This window comes from Schistocerca piceifrons, chromosome 2 (genome assembly GCF_021461385.2).
Source record: "Schistocerca piceifrons isolate TAMUIC-IGC-003096 chromosome 2, iqSchPice1.1, whole genome shotgun sequence".
NCBI classification, from domain to species: domain Eukaryota; kingdom Metazoa; phylum Arthropoda; class Insecta; order Orthoptera; family Acrididae; genus Schistocerca; species Schistocerca piceifrons.
In genome coordinates this window covers 809121191-809145517 of record NC_060139.1, presented here as the reverse complement: position 1 = coordinate 809145517, position 24327 = coordinate 809121191, and the positions used below count along the sequence as shown (strand labels likewise).

Here is a 24327-nt window from a genome sequence, read left to right as displayed (position 1 = left end):
ATGCGTATGATGTCCTTAGGTTAGTTAGGTTTAAGTAGTTCTAAGTTCTAGGGGAGTGATGACCTCGGAAGTTAAGTCCCATAGTGCTGAAAACCATTTGAACCATTTTGAACTACTTAAACCTAACTAACCTAAGGACATAACTCACATCCATGCCCGAGGCAGGATTCGAACCTGCGACCGTAGCAGCAGCGTGGTTCCGGACTGAAGTGCCTAGAGCCGCTCGGACACAACGGCCGGCCAGCGAAGCCTCAAACAGCAAGACGACAACACATGGTAAAGAAAGGCCAAAGATGGGAAGTTCATGCGAAATTTAGGTGTGTTAATGCTATCACGTTGGCACTAAATTTCTCCACAATTTTTCCCAATGCCACCTTGGACATGCCAAAGCATGAAAAGCCCCTCTTAGGGAATTTCCACCACTTGTTTTGACTCATCTGCGATGGAGGTCAGAACCACGACCCCAGCATTGAAATCACGCGGTTTTCGTATGGGTGGCTTAGGAAAAAATTTCAGACTGCCGTTCAAGGTAGGGTTTGCAAACTTTCGGGCGCTAGAGCAGCTTCCAGACTGAATTGATGTCGAAGTTTCTGACAGGTACATTTCTAAGATGCTCAACGGTAGAGCACTAGCCCTTGAAAGGAAAAGGTCCCGAGTTCGAGTCTCGGTCTGGTACATAGTTTTAATCTGCAAGGAAGTTCCGTGCTCAGTAAAGTTGCGTGGTTGGCACTGAGGATGTTGCCGAATTGGACTGCCTTACATGGATCATTGGCCGTTTTATTCACGACCTTCTTAATGTGACACTCCCACATAATCATGCCACGAGTGGTAAACAGGGGGGTTGAAAAAGCGTATGGATCCTTTGCTGCTTCAGGTCCAGATCAAATTTCATCGAATGATTTTGACGCTCTCAACTGGCTTCAACCTGTACACGAGGGTAAAAGTTGCGAATGCATTGCTCTCCAAATGAATGTGATCATGGTCAATTTGGATGAAGCCCCACAGTGACCTTAACGAAGTGTTGAAACGCCTGGGAGTATCAGCACCGTCAAAGGCTGACAAGAACTTCTTAGTTTTACTAACCGCACTTTGAACTGATGTTTTCAGCCGTGAAATGTGTTGGAATCAATGCCCCTGGGAAATGGGTGGTCTCATTTGCCCCCTTGGTGCCATCCCCGGAGGACTTTTCGTGTCTTTTCTGGGCGGCTTCGAGTCTGAAAGGGCTTTTCTCGGCCATGCACAGATAACCGCGTGAATTCAGCGCTGGGTGTCGTGATCTTACCTTCATCGCTGAGACGTCGAAACGAGGGGTGAAACAGGATAAGGAAAGCTATGAAGACCTTCTCATCGTGTGGCACTTCCTCGGGGTTTTTGAGCAGAACTGAGTTGAGATTAGGTGCCAATGTGACATCACCAACACAGCTTATACGCTCCCACGAACTTCTGAGCTCTGGTCGTTTCTTCGCATTTGTCGATACCTTGCTGTTTAAAGAGTCGCCAAGGCCGAGGGTGACACATGGCGTCGTGCTTTTTCTCTGTTACATAGAACACTATAGTCATCTTTGAGCCAAATTTCAAACTTATGGGTCGCAATGCGAGGCAATTACAGGGTATTGGCTTCTCTGACACATACTGAGCAGCTTATCACCTGCACAAGATTAGTGTAAATTTTAGTTAATGAACTGTTAACTTTTTGATGTTAATTTCATGTATTTTGATCATACGGAACAAGACGTATAAACAGATGCACCTAATACCGTGTCTGTTAATCAGTAAATACGGGCAAAACTTCGTAATCCTTTTTTTAAATAAACTGAGTAGATCACTGGTGTAACTTCAGTGAAAACTGCCCTAAGTGTATTCCCTCTTTTATACAAAATTTTGACTCCTGAGTGAAACTAAGGCAATGTGACTGATATTTGTTTGATATACTCAGACGTTTGAAACACTTTCATAGGGCAACGAATAATTTAAGGGGTATGTATGTATGTACTGAACCGGGGATCTAGAAAAGACGGAGAGGCTTCGTCCCGCCATAGCCCACAGTGGTTCAAAACTCCACAACAAGCAACAGCAGTCCACCCACCGCCACCTCAAACCGAACGCAGGGTTATTGTGCGGTGCGGTTCGGCCCCCAGTGGTTCCCCCCCCCCCCCCCCCTCCCCGGGAACACGAATGTAGCCCCATATGTTTGCGTGGTAGAGTAATTATGGTGTACGCCTATGTGGAAACGGTGTTTGTGCAGCAATCGCTGACACAGCGTAAGTTAAGTGAGGCGGACTAAGGGGAACCAGCCCGCATTCGCCGAGGTAGATCGAAAACCGCCTTAAAAACCATCCACAGGCAGGCCGGCACACCGGACCTCGACACTAATCCGCAGCGCGAATTCGTGCCGGGGACCGGTACGCCTTCCCGCTCGGGAAGCAGCGCGTTAGACCGCGCGGTTATCCAGACGGACGATTTAAGGGGTACTTGCACAAGCACTTAAGTGAACGCTAGACAGCGATCAACATACTGTAACCTGCTGATACAATCTGAAAGTATACCTGCATCCTCCCTCACAGACAGGATGCTTGCCATAAAGATGTAAAACCTCACTTTGTATGGTCTAATACCTATTCGCAATCAACGTAAATCACTATAATCATTCCGAACTTATCCGTTATCAGCGGCATTTCTCGAAGTGCTCAGCAACACAGATACACCTTATACTTTGTGTAGGTTTCATGTAGAATATTGTAAATATTTTTGCAGACGGCGGAACGTAACTAGTAAATTGTGCTCCCACCAGCTGCAAATTTAAGAAATAATACGTGAGCTCTAGGGTAATGCCCGGAAAATATAATTATTTCCAGAAACTACACACGCATGAAAATAATTAAACATAATTTATGAAATATTCATATTATTATTCAATTAACAACTGAAAAATTGCAGTAGCAAGGTTACATTTGCCCTCCACTCGATCACCTGGATTACTGTTCCACAAAGCATTTGAATTTGAAGAAAACAGAGCTCCATACGGTCTTAAATTTCCATAGTAGTCCTAAATAAGTCAGATAGTAACGTATGCCATTGTCTACATTAGCAGAGGAATAAATGATATATCCATATTACTCCTTAAACATAGTACAAAGCTTCTTGTTCCGACTAACGGATTTTAAACTTAGGCGCAAGGAAGGTACACGTATAAAGCTGAAATCTCTACAAAGATGATACGACAAAAATGAAAACTTGTAAGCACCGATCTCGCCATTAATTCCTGTTTGTTCCAGCGTAGATATAGCTGGTTATCAGTGCCGTTTCTGGCTCAGTAACGAACTTATCACATCCAGTGTCCTGTTGTACATCTGGTGTCTGATTACAACTTAGCCTCCTTGGTGGCCCATTCGCCTTCCTCCACGGAACCACTCGAAATTTATAAGGGTCACGCTGCGCAATCACACACAAGTCTGAGGAAATAGTGCGAATTATCAATAGTGGACATACGATACAAAATGGCAGGCGAGCCCTCCCAATCTCTATCGGCCAGTAGCACAGGAAACTCCGTTGACCATTAGGAAACGAGTTCTCTTATCATTCTTTATAACTGGGGCTCTTCAGTGGGAGGGGTTCACTCTGAAGCTAGTCGGAAAACGTAGAGGATCAGTCTGTATCTAGTTGTTAATAACAAATTACGTTAAGTCACAAGACTTCTGTATGTTCTCTTTGATAATGAAAACATAATATTATGTCGTTCGAGGCACCGTCAGAAACTACATACATACATGTATGCGTCATTTCTCTCTCCCTTCCACAGCTTTATGCATTTTATAGTGTTAGTGTGTTCGCCGGCCGCAGTGGCCGAGCGGTTCTAGGTGCTTCAGTCTGGAACCACGCGACCGCTACGGTCGCAGGTTCGAATCCTGCCTCGGGCATGGATGTATGTGATGTCCTTAGGTTAGTTAGGTTTGAGTAGTTCTAAGTTCTAGGGGACTGATGACCTCAGATGTTAAGTCCCATAGTGCTCAGAGCCATTTGAACCATTTGTTAGTGAGTTCTTTTTCAGTCATATCAAGGTCGCATTGTGTCAACGTCACTATGCTCTCAGCCAGTCAAAAGGCAGAAATGTGTTGGAAACAAACACATTGATAGAAATAATGACGTCATAGCAAATTCTGTAAGCACTAACAGTTTCTAAGGAAAGATACAAGAACTACCACACGTAACTTGCTAAGCCACCACCACATTAATAGATGGTGTGGCATCGAGGCAAAATTCAGATACGTCCAACAAAAGATACTGCAGGCCATGGAAAGAAAACAGATCTAAGCAACAGAAGGACAATGTGTTGCCTCCAGGGTAACCCAACCCACTAACGCTGACATGTAGTGTATAGCCGTGGAGACCACACTATTAATGGCCAAGGAAGTGGCATTTTTTGGGATGCAGTCTACTCTGACGTGGTTGCTCGCAAAGGACACTGCTGCTGTATCGAGCGCGATACCTCTCACCCGTGGTATTAAAGGCAAACAAATCCCACGACGTGAGTGAAAAAATGCCAAATAACGCTGCAAATACACCACCAGGTTACGAAGAACTGCCCCCCCCCCCCCCCCCCCCGCTGCATTCGCCAAAAACAGTTGGTCAAATGGGGCAAGTCAAGTGCCAGTAGGTTATGGAATTTCTCGAATGGCCACGGCTGCCACAGAATCCCTGGCCATAAACAAGAGAGCGCCGAGTGTCTACCCAACACTTATTATAAGATATTGCAGTGCCTCTGATTACCATGCAAAGTTCCTTTGGACTTGCTACAGCTGATGATTGTCCTAATTCGCAATTGCAAATTCAAATGGCTCTGAGCACTATGGGACTTAACATCTGTGGTCATCAGTCCCCTAGAACTTAGAACTACTTAAACCTAACTAACCTAAGGACATCACACACATCCATGCCCGAGGCAGGATTCGAACCTGTGACCGTAGCGGTCGCGCGGTTCCAAACTGAAGCGCATAGAACCGCTCGGCCGCATGCGTAAGTAGATAGTGAAATAATCCGACGTACATACGTCTTCACCACACATATATGAGACTGAGCAATGGCCACAGTGCAGCAAAATAAACTAATCATACATAAAATCATAGTCTCACTGAGGTAACAGTATCTATCTTCGGGTTGATAAACTGCAACCATAGAGAGCTGCAGAGATCGAGCACTTTCTGTGGGTCAACATATTCCCCAAAAGCTTAGTTAGCGTACAATAGGGTTCAAATTCCGAACAACACAACCCAGTGACTGCTGCAAAAAAGCGGGCCGTACGTATCTGATAGCAGTAAAGTCAACACAATTCCTGCGACCAACGCAAGGCTTCAGGCGGCACAGAGCTGTCACTGCTACTGCTCTCCACATATAAATTAATCTCCTAGCCTCAAGAAAGACCGACGACAGGCTCAAAGTGCAGGCCACGTTTGACGGAAACTGTGGGAAAATGTCCTACGCTGATTGATACGGGTGAGTTGGTGGGAGGGGGGGGGGGGGGGGAGGAGAATCACAGACCGATGCATACCGCTAGTATTTACATGCAAGACATTCCTTCGCCTTACTGTAGCAATGTCCATGGGCCATTCAGCAACAGCTAAAACGAAACATAAGCCGAACGCTGACAAACCAATGCAATTCCAGCAGTAGAGGTAGCCGGCGCTCGATAAGGCGGATTCTGAGTCTGTCACATCTCGAGAGCACTCTGTCGTCAGCGGTCGAGGTCTGAATAAAAATGTTCCAAAATTAATATTTCTGCATGAATGATGTATGTCGTCCGCACGTTTGAGAGCTGTTGGTGGATGATGTATGCCGCTAAATATGGCTGTGAGTTTCTGGATTTACCCACATATTCTTATTTTTTTTTAAACGCATTATTTGGTAGCAAAGCACACACACATGTACTCGACGCAATGATGTCATCAGTTGGACGTTAAAATTTACTCTGGTTCTCATATTTTTCTCCTGGTTCTCATATTCCGTTCGAACTGTGAGAAGGCGTCATGTGCGATATAGCTATTATAGGAGGCAAGTTCAGAGCCTGATGCTGCCGAGAGGAGAAGGCTGTGCTGATTTAGTAATATCCTAGTATAGCCTTCTCCTCCTGACAGCATGAAACCTCTTGGGAAAAAAAGTGGCTTAAAACGAAAAGGAAATCTGATTTTCCAGGTATAAATGTTTCATTTCATCCCATTTCTTTCATGTCTGACGACGACGCTGTACACTCCCAGATACTGTACATTCAACGTGTTATCGTTGGCTACAAAATTTCAAAAGATGCGTCAGATGAGCGAGGCCGGTAACAAAGGAAATCATATGCAGCTTGTGGCAGCAATGCAGTTTTATTGATTTTCGTATCCACACTGTGGTCAGTTTTACGAGAATCTCGTAGAATAGACTATAGACAAAAAGCAAACACCCAATAAATAGAGTTATGAAATGCCACTTCCTTGCAGCTATTTTCTATGGGGTAAGTGGACCAAGGTGTAATGGCGGAGTGAAAGATGCATCAAGGGAAAACCTGTCAAGAATCTAGATTCATTGCAGATATGGTATTATGTAAATTATGTAGAGAGAAAATATGAAAAATGGCTCTGAGCACTATGGGACTCAACTGCTGTGGTCATAAGTCCCCTAGAACTTAGAACTACTTAAACCTAATTAACCTAAGGACATCACACACATCCATGCCCGAGGCAGGATTCGAACCTGCGACCGTAGCAGACGCACGGTTCCTGACTGCGCGCCTAGAACCGCGAGACCACCGCGGCCGGCTTAGAAAATATGAAACACAGAGGCACTAGCAAAAAGTGGAAGGTTAAAAAGAGTACGGAATGTCCCTGCAAAAAAGGGGCAGCTATAGCAGTTTTTTAGCTAAGCTTAGTTGTGGTAGAAGCATAAAAAATGAGAATACTGGAAAAATATTCTCGAGGTAGTTGGGTTCTGCAGACACTTGTACAGGAAAAGATTAGCATAATATAAAAAGGGCTAGGAGTCTGCACTGAAGTTTTTACTTCAGAGTGAGGCATATAAACTAGGGTTAATTCAGTCCTTTTTGCTGTACAGTGTGCAGCTAAAAACTTGGTTCAAAAATACAAAGGATGTTGTATGCAACGTATCCAAACTGCATGAACGCTCGACCATCGCTCACGCGTGTAATGCGGCAGAAGCGTCAACTGTTTTCTCTCAGCCCTTGACGATATCAGGAAACAGCACGCAGGTCACCGTCGCTAATTTCAAAGCACGCTACATCAAGTTACAAATTCGTAACCCTTGTTTGCTTTCGTTGTACGTTGTATGGTAACTCTTCATCCGCCTTGTTTACACTGAAACAGTAGTTGCAGTAACACAAACAGCAGAACTAGCTGAGCCAACAATATCAGATACAACAGACACGTTGTAAACGGCACTCGTGAGTGGATGTAAACTGGCTGGCGCGTATTGGCTAACCAATCAGGTGGCTAAATACCACACACTGTGCCGCATTTTCTGGCTCTCCTTGTAATATGAAACGCGATGAATGCGCTGGGACAGACTGCTTGTTCCGTGAAGCCACTCCTACATCTGAAACAGCAGCTCACAAGCCGCCTTTTTCTGACTGGGGGTAAATAGCGCCTCAGTTCCTTTTTATCCCTTTCTTTCTGACTTTCACTGTTGCTCTGGAGAAAAATAACTCATGAACATTGTCTAAAACTAAAAATGGTATAAACCGAACGTTCATTAAAGTAAATCATGTTGCATATGCATTTCACACCGGGGACGTACCTGGCCTATAAACACGGGAATAATATACACCATAACCATGGTTAATGATATAATACGATCAAAGTTATTGAAATGTAATACCAAGATTAACGATATAATGCGATTACTTTTTTATTTCAGAATAAATTGTATACCTTCGATTTTATCTTTTCGGGGTCTATCATATCTCCTCCTCCTCCTCCTCCCCCCCCTTTTCTTTCTCCTTTTCTTCCTCTTCTTCTTCTTCTTCTTCTTCTTCTTCTTCTTCTTCTTCTTCTTCAGGTATCAAAATGGTTCAAATGGCTCTGAGCACTATGGGACTCAACATCTTAGGTCATAAGTCCCCTAGAACTTAGAACTACTTAAACCTAACTAACCTAAGGACATCACACACACCCATGCCCGAGGCAGGATTCGAACCTGCGACCGTAGCAGTCCCGCGGTTCCGGACTCTTCAGGTATCAGGCATAGTTGCCTGATACGGTGCCCATCTTTGCCAAGGTCTCTCTCACTCTATTTCTCTCCCTCTCCCCCTCCCTCCCACGCCTCTTCCTCCTTAAGACTTGTTATTTCTAGCTAGCATTTAACATTTAAGGGGATTCTCTCACTCTCCATTCTTTCTGTTTCTTCAGTTTTCTTCTATAGCCTAGACTTTTAACATTAAGTCTAAGAATTTTTAGTTCTTCTATAATTCCTTAGTCTACAGTAAACCTTTAACTCTCCCTGGTAATTTTATTTCCTGCGCCTGGATGCGGCTCTCTTACGTTTTAGTAATCACCCAGGTCTCATTTCCATAGAGCAGTGTGGGAGTTACAGTGATTTCTCAGTATTTAATTTATATCTCATACTTCTATTTTATATGTTTCCCTTAATTTTTCCACCTACCAGTTGAATGTACTAAGCTTAATCTCTCTATCATTGCTGTAGCCGTACGTCGCCTCAAATACTATGTAAGTGAAGTATGAATTGCTATTTATTTATTTATTTAATGGGATAATAATAATTATTAAAAGGTGGCAATTCTATTTAAGCACCGTTTCTGCTCTTTCGATTGTTGCGAGTCAGCGATAGTGCAATGCTGCTCGCTTTGGAGAATACACATTTTATGAGAATTATTTGGTCCAGGAAACATTTTTGTGATCACGGTTGCGATTTAGACGGTATTCGCGTAATTGTACTGATTATTAAAAGTTATCGTTTCCGAAAGACGCAGGTTCGATTAAAGCTGTGTGCACTTTTGCGCGTATAATGAAAATATTCATAACACGTCGCGTAACGAAAAGAAACATGCGAATCACAACCGTGATCAAACGAAGAAAATATATGATAACATAAATGTTCTTCGCTGTTATTCAGGGGTAGCGTTCTCGCTTCCCGCCCCCGGGTTCCCGGGTTCGATTCCCGGCGGGGTCGGGGATTTTCTCTGCCTCGTGATGACTGGGTGTTGTGTGATGTCCTTAGGTTAGTTAGGTTTAAGTAGTTCTAAGTTCTAGGGGACTGATGACCATAGATGTTAAGTCCCATAGTGCTCAGAGCCATTTGAACCATTATTTTGTTATTCAGGACAGGCTCAGATTAGACCTTGCAATTTTTTAGTTATAGGAAATGACAAGGCGTTACACCCTCGAGATATTTGTTTTGAATAAATTGTATTTACCTTCTCTCTCTCTCTCTCTCTCTCTCTCTCTCTCTCTCTCTCTCTCTCTCTCCTTTACAGCCTTTATACCTTCACATCGATTAAGAAACTTTTTCCTTCTCTGCCGACCAGTACGAGAACAAAATTCAGATTCAACAAAATGTCTTACATCGAATTATTATACGCTTAACCCTTAACAATCGTATATATATTTTCGTAGTACAAACAATGCTAATTTATTCCGTGCACTAGAAAGTCTTTGATACACTGAGCACAAAAACGAAAATAATAAAATTATAATTACATTTTTAATATCATGAATACTTCTGTAAATCATCAAAATAAAGTTTGACATCGTCGTAATATTAATTTTCATCGTTGTAGCACTACATTGCCCCCTATGGATGTACAGTCACACTTGTTTGACTGGACATCCAAGCAGGCTTATTTTCCTTGTCTGTTCTGTTTAATGTTCACTGTGTTCTTTCACTTGGAAGCATGTGCTTTGTTTACTTTTAAGTCCCAGGGATTTTGAGTTACGCTCCCCCATCCGGGCAAAGGTCAATGGGAAAAACCCCGGAAAAAAAACCACGGCGGAGCGAGCACATCTTCAACACCCTCTTTCTTAATTTTCAAAATTTGAATATTCACTTCGTATGACATTTAATAGTGGTACAATTTCGTGATAGTGCTGCTGGTGACGACGGCTGGCGACTTGGTGTACTGCAACACCGATGTCTCGCCCCATCAGGTAAGTCTGCGATGAACTGCGATGACGTGGCAGGGTGCGGCAAGGGATGACGGATGATGTCGCTGCAGTATGCTGCCCTCACCGACACGTGTGCTCAGCATCCCAGCATACAGTCACATGAAATTCAAACAGCAGTATCAGTTCCTTAAATTAACATTTAAATTACATCATATTTCACGCACTCTTTCACTCAACAAGAAGAATGTTTTTTTTTTTTTTTTTTTTTGTGATGTGTTCGACTGTTTGTGAGTTTCTTTATCACGATGCAAGTCCATTCATCCTTCCGACGTAACTGACTATCTGCAATTAAAGGTTCATGTAATTACGTTCCAACATTGATACAGTTCGGCAACGGGTTTAATGATATAGTCAGTAGCAGTTCCAAACACTGTTACGACTCACCACTGTTGCTGACTGATCGATACAAACACTTGCTGTTGAGTTTTAGTTTGCCTGGAATGTTACGTCCACGCATGTGGTCCCAATAATACTCTGAATATTTGGCATTACTAAACACTTGTAGCGCAAAATTTGAAAACGAAATCATGGTAACACAACGCACTCATTGAGCGTCCACTTTTGTGTTAAATTCTTTCGCCAGTGAAATAAAGTTCGTACGCATAGAGGATAATGTTCACAGGAAGTCTTTGTTCATAGGTCATCTGTGACATGTTCACTCCACCACGTAGTCACTTGATCAGAGTTATCAAGTCTGACAAGGTAAAGTCCTTGTGCTACCCATAAGGATGTCTTTACACATTCTAGTTATATAATGATAAATAACTGAATGATTGTACATACCAAATGAAGTACATAATTGTAGTCATTTACAATATAAAAGCAAATCCTAAGTCATATATTTTCTCGAAAAGGTGCTCCTGGACTTACAAAGAATTGTGCAGTGAGAAACACATTCTGCATATGTTTGTCTGTGTAATGATCTGTTCAGCCATGGACAACATCTTGTTCGACCTGGTTTATAGCTCATGCAAGTCCGAGCACTAACTTACGGTGGAAAATTTGTTAAACCTATACGTAACTCGCGTAAACTTTACATGTTGTAAGTGTATCCTGTACACAGTCTGAAAGAAAAAAAAGAAGAACATAAACTGCTCACCCTAGTGAGTTCAAAATAGTTAACAATCAACAAAATGAAACGTTTATTTTCTAAAGTCACTATATCCTACTGTTGCGTGAAATATGCAGTTCTGTTCACTGTTCGTAGTTTCACACGCATAAGTTACTGAAAGTTTACTAAATCTCGACAAGTTTGTATTATGTTTGATTAAGTGTCTTAGGGTGGAATCATCTTGAAGCATTCTTCTTCTCCTTGCTGCAGCTCGGCGTCCTCTTCTCCGTCGAACTGGAGCTGGAATTTTCTTACAACTAATTGATATTCTGAGAGTACTTTTCGCGCTGGGTACTGAGTAAGTTTGATGACAGTAAATTTCATGGGGAAACACTTGCGTGTCGTACACGTAACCTTTAATTAGTCCAGGTTTTTTCAAAAATACTTTACGATAATTAGTATGTGTGTCTAATAATTGCTTTTGTTGCAGACTGTCAAGAGCAGAGGATTGTTGTACTTTTTCTACTATTTCAGAGAGGTGGATATTCTCCTCGTCCTTCACATCTTCCATGACCGGGAATGTACTGCAATTGAAACTATCTTGAAGCCGCCATAAATGTGCGCGAATCGGTTCTATCTTTAAAATTTGAAAATATTTGCCATGCTATTCTTTGGTCTCTACCAAGTCTAACCTGACTCTCGTGTCATCGAAACACATGCTTCATTCACCCTTTGCAAGATCGATTATAGACTCCGTCTCTCGCAAAATATCTAATCCGAGGAGACAGTTCACGGCTAAATTCTTTACAATAAGAAAGATGCACTCTTTGGCTCCCATTCCAAAATTAATACAAATCCGTGTCTGTTCCCGACCTAGTTGGGCTTTCTGACTAATGGCTCCTGTAACTCGACAATTAGTGACTGGAAAAACCGGAATCTTTCTAATCTTCTGTAAGTGAAGAAAGAACGATTCATTCAGCACAGAAACAGATGCTCCAGTATCTAAAATCATCGTAGTTTGAATACCATAAATATCACAAACTATAGCTGCTTGTGCAACTTCCCGTTCAAACAAATTACACTTCTTCAAAAAATCTTGACATAATTCCTCTCGTATATCGACTACGTTGCTGAGCAACAGGAAAAGAATTATCCCTACACACTGCATCTTTTGCGTCGTTCGACCCGATCACTGCTGATTCTATGCGACACACATTCTCATTGTTACTACAGCTGGTTGTCTGCACGCTTGGTTGCTCGTTATTACTTACATCATTCATGCAAGTGCCCCCTAGACACCCTGCGACTGACACGCGGGAGCAGAATGTCGTCGCATCTAGTTTTGACTGACTGGTACTGGTTGATGGTTGCGGTTCACTTACCTCAATGATCTTGATATTTTGATTCGGTGGTTGCCATGGCTGCGCATTCATATGATGCTGCATGTTATTTGACATATTTGTATTGTACGGGGGTTGTACATGATTGTTGTTGTGATATTGCGGTGGCCTAGGCTGCTGCCATCGCTGTTGTGCACAATTCTGTGTTGATCAGTTATGTGATGTTTGCATGTTTTGCTGATTATTTGAAAAATTACCGTTATTGTAATTGACGTTAGCTCTAAAATCTCGTTTCCGTTTCTTTGAAAAGTTTCCGTTATTGTTTTGACCACTATTGTTCTGTGGATGATAATTGTGATTCGGTGCATTACTGTACTGTCCATTTGTGTTCATATTGTGGTTCTGCCATCCTGAATAATTCGGACTATTCCAATGATTTTGATTCCCATAGTAGGTGTTTCTATTACTATTGCACCATTACCATTATTCGACGAATTATTCCCAAAATGGTGTCTGTCCTCTTCGATAACCAAATCTAAAGAGTCCAGTACAGATAGAAAATGTTCCACGTTGTCTTCAGGAATGTGAAACAATTTCTCCTTTAGATCACGCGGTAACTTCTCCTTTAATATCTTTAAAACATCACACTCAGGAATTGGTGTGGATAAATATTTCACTTTGTCCACATACTTTTCGAAATATTTCCGCAAAGTACCGCCTTTTCTATTCAATGGCTCAGGACTATAAACTTCTTTTCTTAATCGTTCTTGTACCCCACGCGACCAATACTTGTTTAGAAAAGCTTTTTCAAATTCATGCATTGTTCAGCTTTCTGTGTCGCCAACAACGCTGGCTCACCTTGAATATGGGTAATGGTAAAGACAATTTTCTCCCTTTCGTTCCAACTTTTTGGCATTATTCCGCGGATCCCTTTGATAAACACAATTGGATGGGTCCGTTCTTATCATTGGTAAACTTCTGAAACTGTGAATTCTTCACTAAAGCATCCTGAGTCACCAGTGATTGTGTATGGTCTTGATAAACGGATGTTACTCCACGTGTTGGATTGAAATTATTGCCCGTCTGCCCCCTACTTTCAGTCAAAGGCGTTTCATAATGATCAGGGTGTGTTTCTGTGATACTAACACACTCCGGTGAACTGTTATGAGATGTTTGCATACGTGTTTCATTAAGCACTTTCTGCACGTATTGTAATTCAATCTGGAGTTCTGAAACTTTCTTGTATTTCCATTATTGCTTCTTCGATCTACAGATTGAACAATAGGTGCAGAGACCACATATAATCATCCTTTATTATTCATCGTGTTCACATTGCATCTAGTAATTCTCAGTAGACGTATTTCCTTTCTCCTCTACTTATCCTGGTTTAATTCAATGTTCGGCTCTCCTGCGCCAGTTGTGGAATATTTCTTACCAGGAACAATCATAAGTAAGAACACGGGCCAGTGAGGTTAGGGATACCACGTGATTGTTTCGCCATGCAATCTGTATCCCACGTCGTTGATATTTTCAGGCTTATCCAGCTTTAGAAGTGGTTTCCCGCTCCAAGGGTAACAGAGGGGCCTTGCGTTCTATCCGCTCATCCGCCCTCCAAGGAAGCTGTTTTAGACTTGTCAGGAAGCATCCTCTTAGGTATTAGCCCTCTGCTTCGTTAATCGTTTGTAAGACAAACCTTGCTTCTTCTGTATCACGCAGATATGACACCAGGATTTTCCGTTCATCGAGTGTAAGATAAAAAGGCTGTCCCTAAGACTCTCCAGTACGTCCCATTGGTCAGCTCCCTACTGGTTTCGTTACCAAATACTGTGATCAAACCCATCACAGCGTACAGTTAGAATAGTGTTTTGGAAACTTTTATTAAACACATTGACGAGCCAAAACATAATCACCAAGTGCCTCATACTGAGTTCATCCCACATGGAACGCCATACTGCATCGACCGTGCGTGACACAGATTCGACAAGTCCTCGGTATGTTTCTGGAAGTAGGGCAAACAGATGTTGACGCATAGGTCACAAAATTCACGTTAATTACGACCAGACTGCTTATGGGCGTCGAGTTGGCGTTCGATAGCATCCTGGATATATTCCATCGGCTAGAGACGAGGAGAATTTTTGGCCAGGATATCAACGGGATTTTACTAGCTTCCTCTCCACACCCAAGTAGAACCTTTCTGTTCTTTTGACAGTTATAGTTATCTTTCCAACGGGAAAAATATCGAGCATGAAGGGATGTAGGCGTTCCGCAATAATGTTCACACAGCCAGCAGCTGCCATGGTGCCTTCGATTGGTAACGCAGTGAGCCCGGAGAGCCCGGGTCGATGTCTGTCCCGACGCCCTGAGTACGTGGAGGGATGCATGTTTCGAGCAGCCTTCCGCTTAGATGACGTATGTGGACACGATCACCGACTTAGTGTAACAAGAAACGTGATTCATCCGACCGGGCAATACGTTTCCACTGAACCACGATCCAGTGTCGACAGTACCCTGTCCTTTGCAATGGTAGATGCTACACTACTGGCCATTAAAATTGCTACACCAAGAAGAAATGCAAATGATAAACGGGTATTCATTGGACAAATATATCATACTAGAACTGACATGTGATTACATTTTCACGCAATTTGGGTGCATTGATGCCGAGAAATCAGTACCCACAACAACCACCTCTGGCCGTAATGACGGCCTTGATACGCCTGGGCATTGAGTCAAACAGAGCTTGGATGGCGTGTACAGGTACAGCTGCCATGCAGCTTCAACACGATACCACAGTTCATCAAGAGTAGTGACTGGCGTATTGTGACGAGCCAGTTGCTCGGCCACCATTGACCAGACGTTTTCAGTTGGTGAGAGATCTGGAGAATGTGCTGGCCAGGGCAGCACTCGAACATTTTCTATATCCATAAAGGCCCGTACAGGACCTGCACCATGCGGTCGTGCATTATCCTGCTGAAATATAGGGTTTCGCAGGGATCGATTGAAGGGTAGAGCCACGGGTCGTAACACATCTGAAATGTAACGTCCACTGTTCAAAGTGCCGTCAATGCGAACAAGAGGTGACCGAGACGTGTAACCAATGGTACTCCATACAATCACGCCGTGAGATACGCCAGTATGGCGGTGACGAATACACGCTTCCAATGTGCGTTCACTGCTATGTCGCCAAACACGGATGCGACCATCATGATGCTGTAAACAGAACCTGGATTCATCCGAAAAAATGACGTTTTGCCATTCGTGCACCCAGGTTCGTCGTTGAGTACACCATCGCAGACGCTCCTGTCTGTGACGCAGCATCAAGGGTAACCGCAGCCACGGTCTCCGAGCTGATAGTCCATGCTGCTGCTAACGTCGTCGAACTGTTCGTGCAGATGGTTGTTGTCTTGCAAATGTTCCCATATGTTGACTCAGGGATCGAGAGGTGGCTGCACGATCCGTTACAGCCATGCGGATAAGATGCCTGTCATTTCGATTGTTAGTGATACGAGGCGTTCCGTATTACCCTCCTGAACCCACCGATTCCATATTCTGCTAACAGTCGTTGGGTCTCGACCAACGCGAGCAGCAATGCCGCGATACGATAAACCGCAATCGCGATAGGCTACAATCCGACCTTTATCAAAGTCGGAAACGTGATCGTACGCATCTCTCCTCCTACCCGAGGCATCACAACAACGTTTCACCAGGAAACGACGGTCAACTGCTGTTTGTGTATGAGAAATCGGTTGGAAACTATCCTCACGTCAGCACGCTGTAGGTGTCGCCACAGGCCCCAGCCTTGTGTGAATGTTCTGAAAAGCTAATCATTTGCATATCACAGCATGTTCTTCCTGTTCGCGTCTGTAGCACGTCATCTTCGTGGTGTAGCAATTTTAATGGCCAGTAGTGTATGTAGTTGGGCCAGTATGGGAACTCATAGGGGACGTCTGTAGCCGAGCTTCATATTCAGCGCTGTGCTCTGAAAGGTGTCCTCCGAAACACTTGTGCATAGGTCAGCTCTGTTCCCTGGGCAGGCCTCCGAGCTTCACTTTTGGTCTGTTCGTGGTTTCATGATACTGTTAACTCTTTCTCTATGAATTATCAAGTCAGTAGCTTCACCGATTCCGAGATGCTCCTCACCAGTTTCCGAGACATAAGCGTCCGCCTTCTGTCATAGTTACTCACGACATTGTGTTTCCGATATGCGACCCATAGGTTCGCTAGAATGGTCCTCTTATATCTGTGCTTCGCGTATGTACATTCTTTACTGCGCATGTAGCCGTATCGCCACCACCTGCACTCAAATATACATCTATATCTACATGGTTACTCTGCAATTCACAATTAAGTGCCTGGCAGAGGGAGCATCGAACCGCCTTAGAGCTTTTTCTCTGTTATTCCAGTATTGAACAGGGCTCGGAACAAACTAACGCTTAAATCTTTCCGTGAGAGATTTGATTTGTCTTATTTTTTATAATGATTATTTCTCCCAACGTAGACGGGTGCCAACAAAATATTTTCGCATTCAGAGAAGAGAGCTGGTAATCGAAATAACATGAGGAGATCCCTCCGCAACGAACAACGCCTTTGTTCTAATGATTTACACACAAATTCATCTATCGTATCCGTAACATTCTGTCTATTTCGCGATAATACAAAAAAATCTGCCCATTTTTGAACCTTTTCATCATCCTCTGTCAATTCTATCTGATGCGGATCTCAATCCGCCAAGCAGTACTCCAGAAGGGGACGGACAAGCTTAGTTTAGGCAGTGTCTGTAGTAGATATGTTGAATTTTCTAAATGTTCTCCCAATAAATCGCAGTCTTTGGTTCGTTTTCCACACATCATCACCTATGTGGTCGTTTCAGTTTAAGATATTTGTAAATGTAATACCTAAATAATTAGTTGAATACACCGCTTTTAGATGTGTGTGATGTATTGTGCAACCGAAATTTTACGTATTCTTTTTAAAACAGACGAGGATGAAGTCACATTTTTCGTTATTGACTCTGTCAATTGCCACTTCTCTAAACATACATATATTTTGTCTAAGTTATTTTACGATTGGTTTTGATCATCCGATGACTTTAAATGATGGTAGATGACATCATCTGCAAATAATCTAAGGGGTTGTTAAACCCTTTATATAGATCAGGAACAGCGTAGGACCAAAACACTTTCACGTGGAACGCAACATGTTATTTGCTCAACTATTTTCACCTTTCTGACAGGAAATTCCAAATACATTCACTCAACTGAGGCTCCGCTCCGTAGGCACGCACTTTGGTTAGAAGTGATTTAAACTGCTGCCCAGCAGTGAGGAGACCTGTGTGTAAGTTACTCATGTTGACATTTGTTCTTGATTTGAATGCTGGAACATTTACTTCGTTTTCTTTGCTGAAGAAATTTCGGAAAACTATGCTTAGTAACTCTCGGCTAGTGGCACTGTCATGAGTAACATTACTAGTGCTAACGCGCAGTGGAGGTATTGACTGTGTATTGCCGCTAGTCTACGTAACAAAAGATTAGAGTATCTTTGGGTTTTCTGCCAGATTTCGAGACAGAGTTTCGTTGCGGAATCTATTAAAAGCATCTAATACTGAAGAACGTGCTGATTTTCGAGCTCCTGTAAGACTTCGCTAACGTTGGGATTATGCGTTCTTTTAAATTTGGCATTTTCTTTTCGTTGCTTCCGTAACATTGTGATCTGCAGAAAGAACATTTTCAGTATTGATTACAGTGTTAAATTTTTTTCGTTACTTCCCAATCACGTGGTTCACCTTTATTTAGGCATCTTCGAATTGGCTGGTATTTGCTAGCGATGGGTGTGTGAGACACCATGCATAAAAATGTCCCAGCGGGTAACTTTCCCTTGTCAAAGCTTTCAAAAACGCTGCGCGGTGTCCTGATTACGGCATGTGACGAAGTCCAGTGCAAACCAAACGGTATCAGGTATAACGTAAGTCTATATCTGTAACATGCCGGAGTTGTATTGCATATTCTGACGGGACAAATTTGTGTGATATGTGCAGCCAGAAAAAGCACTACACTTCTAGCATATTATACATGTATACTTACGAGGGTTGACTGAAAAGTAATGCATCCACCTTCGTAACTCTTCAACAGTTGGTGGCATTGGTATGCTATACAGGATGTTCCATTTTAATCCGTACCGACCGGTATCTCTATAGCCGCATAATTCTGCCAAAAAAAAAAAAAAAAAAAATGTCTCCAGGATAAGTTGTAAGGTTTGAAGGGATTGGGGGGAGTGGTTACCTCGAAATGACCTTGAACCCTGTTTTCAAGGTCAAACCAAGGCCAAGTTCATTTTTGCAAATTTTAACCCCTACTTTTTATTCCATATTCGTATTCTACTTGAAAAAAAGCATTGTTTGTAGGGAACATTTTTTTCGAAAAACCAAAGGTTGGTCACCAGGGGACATTTCATTGAAACATTCCCAGGTTACCAGTATTTCGAGAAAGAAGCGAGAACGGGAAAAATTTTCAATGAAAATCTTGTATGGTCCAAAATGGCTCTAAGCACTATGGGACTTAACATCTGACGTCATCAGTCCCCTGGACTTAGAAATCTTAAACCTAACCAACCTAAGGACATCACACACATCCATGCCTGAGGCAGGATTCGAACCTGCGACCGTAGTAGCAGCGCGGTTCCGGACTGAAGCGCCTAGAACCGCTCGGCCACAGCGACCGGCTCAATCTTGTATGGTTTCTGAACTCTGTCCACTACTGAAATTTTCATGAACTTGCAATGGCTTTGAAATTCTTCATTAGGGATTAACCTGAAAGAAAATACCGTGGGCATTTGCGGAACCCAATGTGCACCATGCAGAGGTTGCCCACATCGTTTGCCTAGAAAAGGGCTGATTAACGTGGTTCTCACCGGAAATTTAGGATCTCAGATGCTCGATCAACTGCCTATTTTGCCAAATGGACATTTGCACTCTGTCCGAAACTGATCTCGACATCATTCAATATCTGAAGGAAGGGTGGTTGCCTGGAAAGCCGCCACATTCCTTTCTCTCACAGCTTGTGGCGTCGTCGGAGGAGTGGAGTACATCTTCTGCTTCACAGCTCCTCATAAGAAGTAGTCCAATGGTGTTATTTCTGGCGATCTTGACGGGAATTCACGAATTGCACTACCGATACCAATCCATCGATTCGGGTAACTTGCATTAAGGTACCTTCTGACAGGTAAGGCCTAATGTGCAAGGGCGCCGTCACGTTGAAACCATATACGTGCTATTTTCTAGTGAAGTTAGCACAAGATTCTGGGGAATATGAATATAGCGCAATCCGTTCAACGTTTCGCCAAAAAAAAGAGGACCTATCACGTAATCTTAAAGTATGACTTCCCAGACATTGATTGATCACCGTCTCTGCGATCGGTGATTTCGCTGCCAGTAAGGATTTGCTTCCCACCAGTAGTGTGCGTTATGGAGATTGACTCATCCCGTGTTGTCGAAGTTTGCCTCGTCTGTAAAGAGAGTGCGTACGAATAAAAACCGATCACGACGTATTTGCTTATCGGTCCACCGACAAAATGCCAGGCGTCTCTCAGGATCCTCTAGCTCAATTGCTCGGGTGATTTGTAAGCGATATGGGTGGCATTTAACGTATCAAAAATACGAGATACCGTTGATCGACGCACGCCATGCATTCGCTGAATCTGACGAGTCGAAAGCCTCTCTCGGGCCCGTCTTTCGTCTCTGGCTTTTCAAGGTCCCTCTTTCAGCTCGTCTTACCAGAGACCTAATTCTAACCTTCTTGGGATGACGGGCATTGGGATAACTTTCGGCATAGAATCTTTGCGCAGCCTCATACCTATCGCGATACTCGCCAACAATTTTTATCATTCTATTTATAAGGCCTTGTAATCAGCCATTTCGGACATGTTAGAATCGAAAAATAAATTGTACTGATCACTTTTAGTATTACTGGTTTTCTTAGGTTTTTCCTTCAACGAAATACCGGCAAGCGTGTTGCAGGACAACTGAAATATTACAGTGTAAGTAACCCGTTTGTTTACCCATGCTTGCTGTTGTTTACGTCACAACGTGAAGCCAGAACATACAGTATTCAAGAAAATAACTTACGTGTATATATGGTTCTCGGGCGAGACGTCGGATGTCATAGTAAAAACTCCACAATATTTCGTCAGCGCAACTGGCCGACATCTTCACGTGCGACGAACACACTGCTAAGGCCTTAGCAGTGTGTTCGTCGCACCTGAAGATGTTGGCCAGTTGCGCTGACGACATATTGTGGAGTTTTCACTATGACATCCGACGTCTCGCCCGAGAACCATATATACAACATGTCCGTCGGGAAAGCCTCAAGCAACACAGTAACTCACGTGCGTAAAGGATGTCTGTCTTTCTAGAGGGCACCTTTACATACCTCGATATTGACGTAAATAAAAAAATAATGGATTACGCCGTGGTAATCCGTTCTTTCCTGATACGGAGAAAAGGCGGAAGCGAAAGACGGGCCCGAGAAAGTCGATTGCGAGACAAGCTGACTAAGATATATTTCTCTCTTATGGGCTCTTATATGGGCTTCGTGTTGAGAATAATTTTGCTTGTACGGATTTGGAAAAATTTCACTTCGCAGGAATTCATTAGAGTCTCGCGAGACGAGATTATTCTGTGTCCGAATTCATCAGAGTTCGACGAGGTGCAATTTTTCTAAATCCCTTAACATACATTTTTTTAATTGCATAAGACAAAAATGGTTCAAATGGCTCTGAGCACTATGAGACTTAACATCTGAGGCCATCAGTCCCCTAGAACTTAAAACTACTTAAACCTAACCAACCTAAGTACATCACACACATCCACGCCCGAGGCAGGATTCGAACCTGCGAACGTAGCGGTCGCGCGGTTTCACACTGAAGCGCCTAGAACCGCTCGGCCACATTTATTAGAGTCACGTCAGTGAAGAATCATTCTAAGTGAGCACAGCCGAGAAATTTTCAGTCTCCAAAGGTAAAATTTCTCTCGATCCCCAGTCATGATTTCAAATTCCCCGACAACAACGCCTATTATTTAGCCTCAAAGCTCCACCCTTCTCTTCTCTGATTGTGCCGGGACGATCACAATGCTGGTTTCTGATTCGGCACTCTAAAATGGGTGCACATTAGGTTTTGCTAATGCCGACGGTATTTGCTTTCAGGTTAATCCTTACCAAAGAATATCAAGGCCATTTCAAGTTCACGACAATTTCACCAGCGATCATAGCTCAGAAACCATACAAGATTTTCATTGAAAACTTTTCCCGATCTCGCTTCGTTCACGAGATACCGGTAACCTGGGAAAGTTACAATGAAGTGAACCCTGGCGACAAACCATTGGTTTTTCGAAAGAAAAAGAATGTTCCCTATGAACAATGCGTTTTTTTTCACGTAGAATACGAATATCGAATAAAAAATGAGGGTTACCATTTGCAAAAATGAACTTGGCCTTGGTTTTACTTTGAAAACACGGTTCAATGTCATTTCGAGGTAAACATTGCATGACCCCCTTCAAACCTTAAAACTTTTACTAGACTTATTTTTTTGCAGTATTGTGCGGCTCCAGAGATATCGGATGGTATAGATTAAAATGGGACAGCCTAGGTACCTGATGCCGTTTGGTTTGCATTGGACTGCGCCATCTGCGTAATAGGGACACCGCGCAATGTTTCTTAAAGCTTTTACAAAGGATAGTTACCAGCGGGGATATATTTATGCGCGTTATCTCATGTACCCATCGCTACCAAATATGAGCCAATCCGAAGATGTCTAAATAAAGGTGAAATGCATCATTGGGAAGTAATAAAGATTTTGACGCTGCAACCAAGACTACTTGTTTCTTCATATCATACATACTGATTGCTGCACCAGCCCCAGAATGAGCTCAGAAATTTTGTTTACCTGCTTTGCGTACCATGGAGGCATCGCCACCATCTGTTATGAATTTATATGGTATATATCTCTGTATCATCACCCGCCAGGGTAGCCGAGAGTGCTAACGCGCTGCTTCCTGGACTCGGGTAGGTGCGCCGGCCCCGGATCGCATCCGCCCGGCGGATTAACGACGAGGGCCGATGTGCCGGCCAGCCTGGATGTGGCTTTTAGGCGGTTTTCCGCATCCTGTTAGGTGAATACCAGGCTGGTCCCCATGTTCCGCCTCAGTTACACGGCTAGCAGACATCGGAACACTTTCGCACTATTCCATGGATTACGCTCGACGCAGACGGTTGGGGTACACTAATTCCGTCCCAGGGGGTACGGGGTGGCGGCTGGAAGGGCATCCGGCCACCCCTTAAACATTAACATGCCAAATCCGATTAACGATGGATGACCCTGAATAAATGCGGGACAAGGCTCAAGCGATAGATATATCTATCACCATCGATACGTTTTTTTAAATTTAAATCACATCCGATCTACGTTCACAGAGATTGGAAGGAATGGAGAGTACCTCTTAGTAAGACGGCAGTCAGTAAGCAGCAGGTGGTGGCTGTACTTTTATGACACCTGCATGATTTTTTTCTTGTACTGTGGCCAAAGTAAGTAAGGTCAGCTCCCTTTTTCATAGAATGCAGTCGTCAAAATCGCTTACCCAAGACGTTTTCTAATTATAGTAATAAGTAAAGGGCATTGCAACACGTTAACTAGGCACAAAATGCTGCCATACAGGGATAGCCTTAGCCTTTGAATTGATTAAGGCAGTGTATGTTTGTTACCTGTGTTCTGACCTTTATGTGTGTCTGTTCACCAGGTTCGTTCCGGTCCGACGGGCGCCGTGTGCTGGGCACGGAATGTGACCAGCTGTTCTCCAGCGGAGACGGCCCGCGCAACGGACGCTTCTTCTCGCCGCGATACCCCTCCAGCTACCCCAGCAACACCACTTGCAAGTACTACTTCCGCGCCAGGTCAGTCTCGCTTGTTAACTTGCTATTCCAACCGGTTTATGGCACTACCTGTCGTAGACATCTTGCCACGATATTTCGGCTGACAACCAATTAGTGTAAAACACTACCATGATGATGGATAAATGGCTGAGAGCTGAAACGTCGTGGCAAGATATCGATCTCATCGGTATGCAATGCTGAAACTTCATTGACTTATCATTACGCCGCGAAAGCTTAGAAAATTCTAACTTTCTGTTGAGGTCTTGTTCCGAAAACTTGTTTCTAGCACCTGTGGACGGTAGCCTAATCTCCTAATATCTGCATAACTAATGCAATCTCACGCATTAAACCCGCTTCATGTAGCCATTCCTTGTCCTATCTTCATCGTCTTTTACCAAATTAACGATTCATTGATGCCTCAGTATGTATCCTAACAACCAATCCCTTCTTTACGTCAAATTGTGTCGGAAATTTCCCTACTCTCCATTTAGATGCAGTACGTCTAAATTAGTTATGCCATCAACTTCATCCTCAGCATCTTCTAAACAATCATATTTGAAATGCTTCTATTGCCTTCTTGTCTCAACAGTTTATCCTCAAAGTTTCACTTTGATACAAGGCTACATCCCTGTAAAACCCCTTCAGAATAGACTTATAATATTCCCTTTGCATTTTTCGAGAATGGTATTTGAAATACGAAAAACAGTCAAAATGGAAGAAGGAAAAATAAAAATAAAAATAAAAGCTGATGTCCCTTAGAATGGACTATTGGTGAGGAAGCTTTTGCCTCTCCAGACTAAAACACATCGGGGAATGATAGACTGTGGAAAACCATAAGAGGAAAACCGATA

At 43.2% G+C, this 24327-nt stretch overlaps 1 protein-coding gene across 1 annotated transcript in view; it reads left to right on the top strand.

Moving 5' to 3' along the window:
- The window catches only part of LOC124775884 (suppressor of lurcher protein 1-like), a 310233-nt gene that overhangs the window by 236228 nt on the left and 49678 nt on the right, over positions 1–24327 (top strand). The window contains exon 6 of the mRNA XM_047250717.1: positions 23344–23497. Within this exon, the coding sequence (XP_047106673.1) occupies positions 23344–23497 (154 nt within the window). The remainder of the gene's footprint in view (positions 1–23343; positions 23498–24327) is intronic.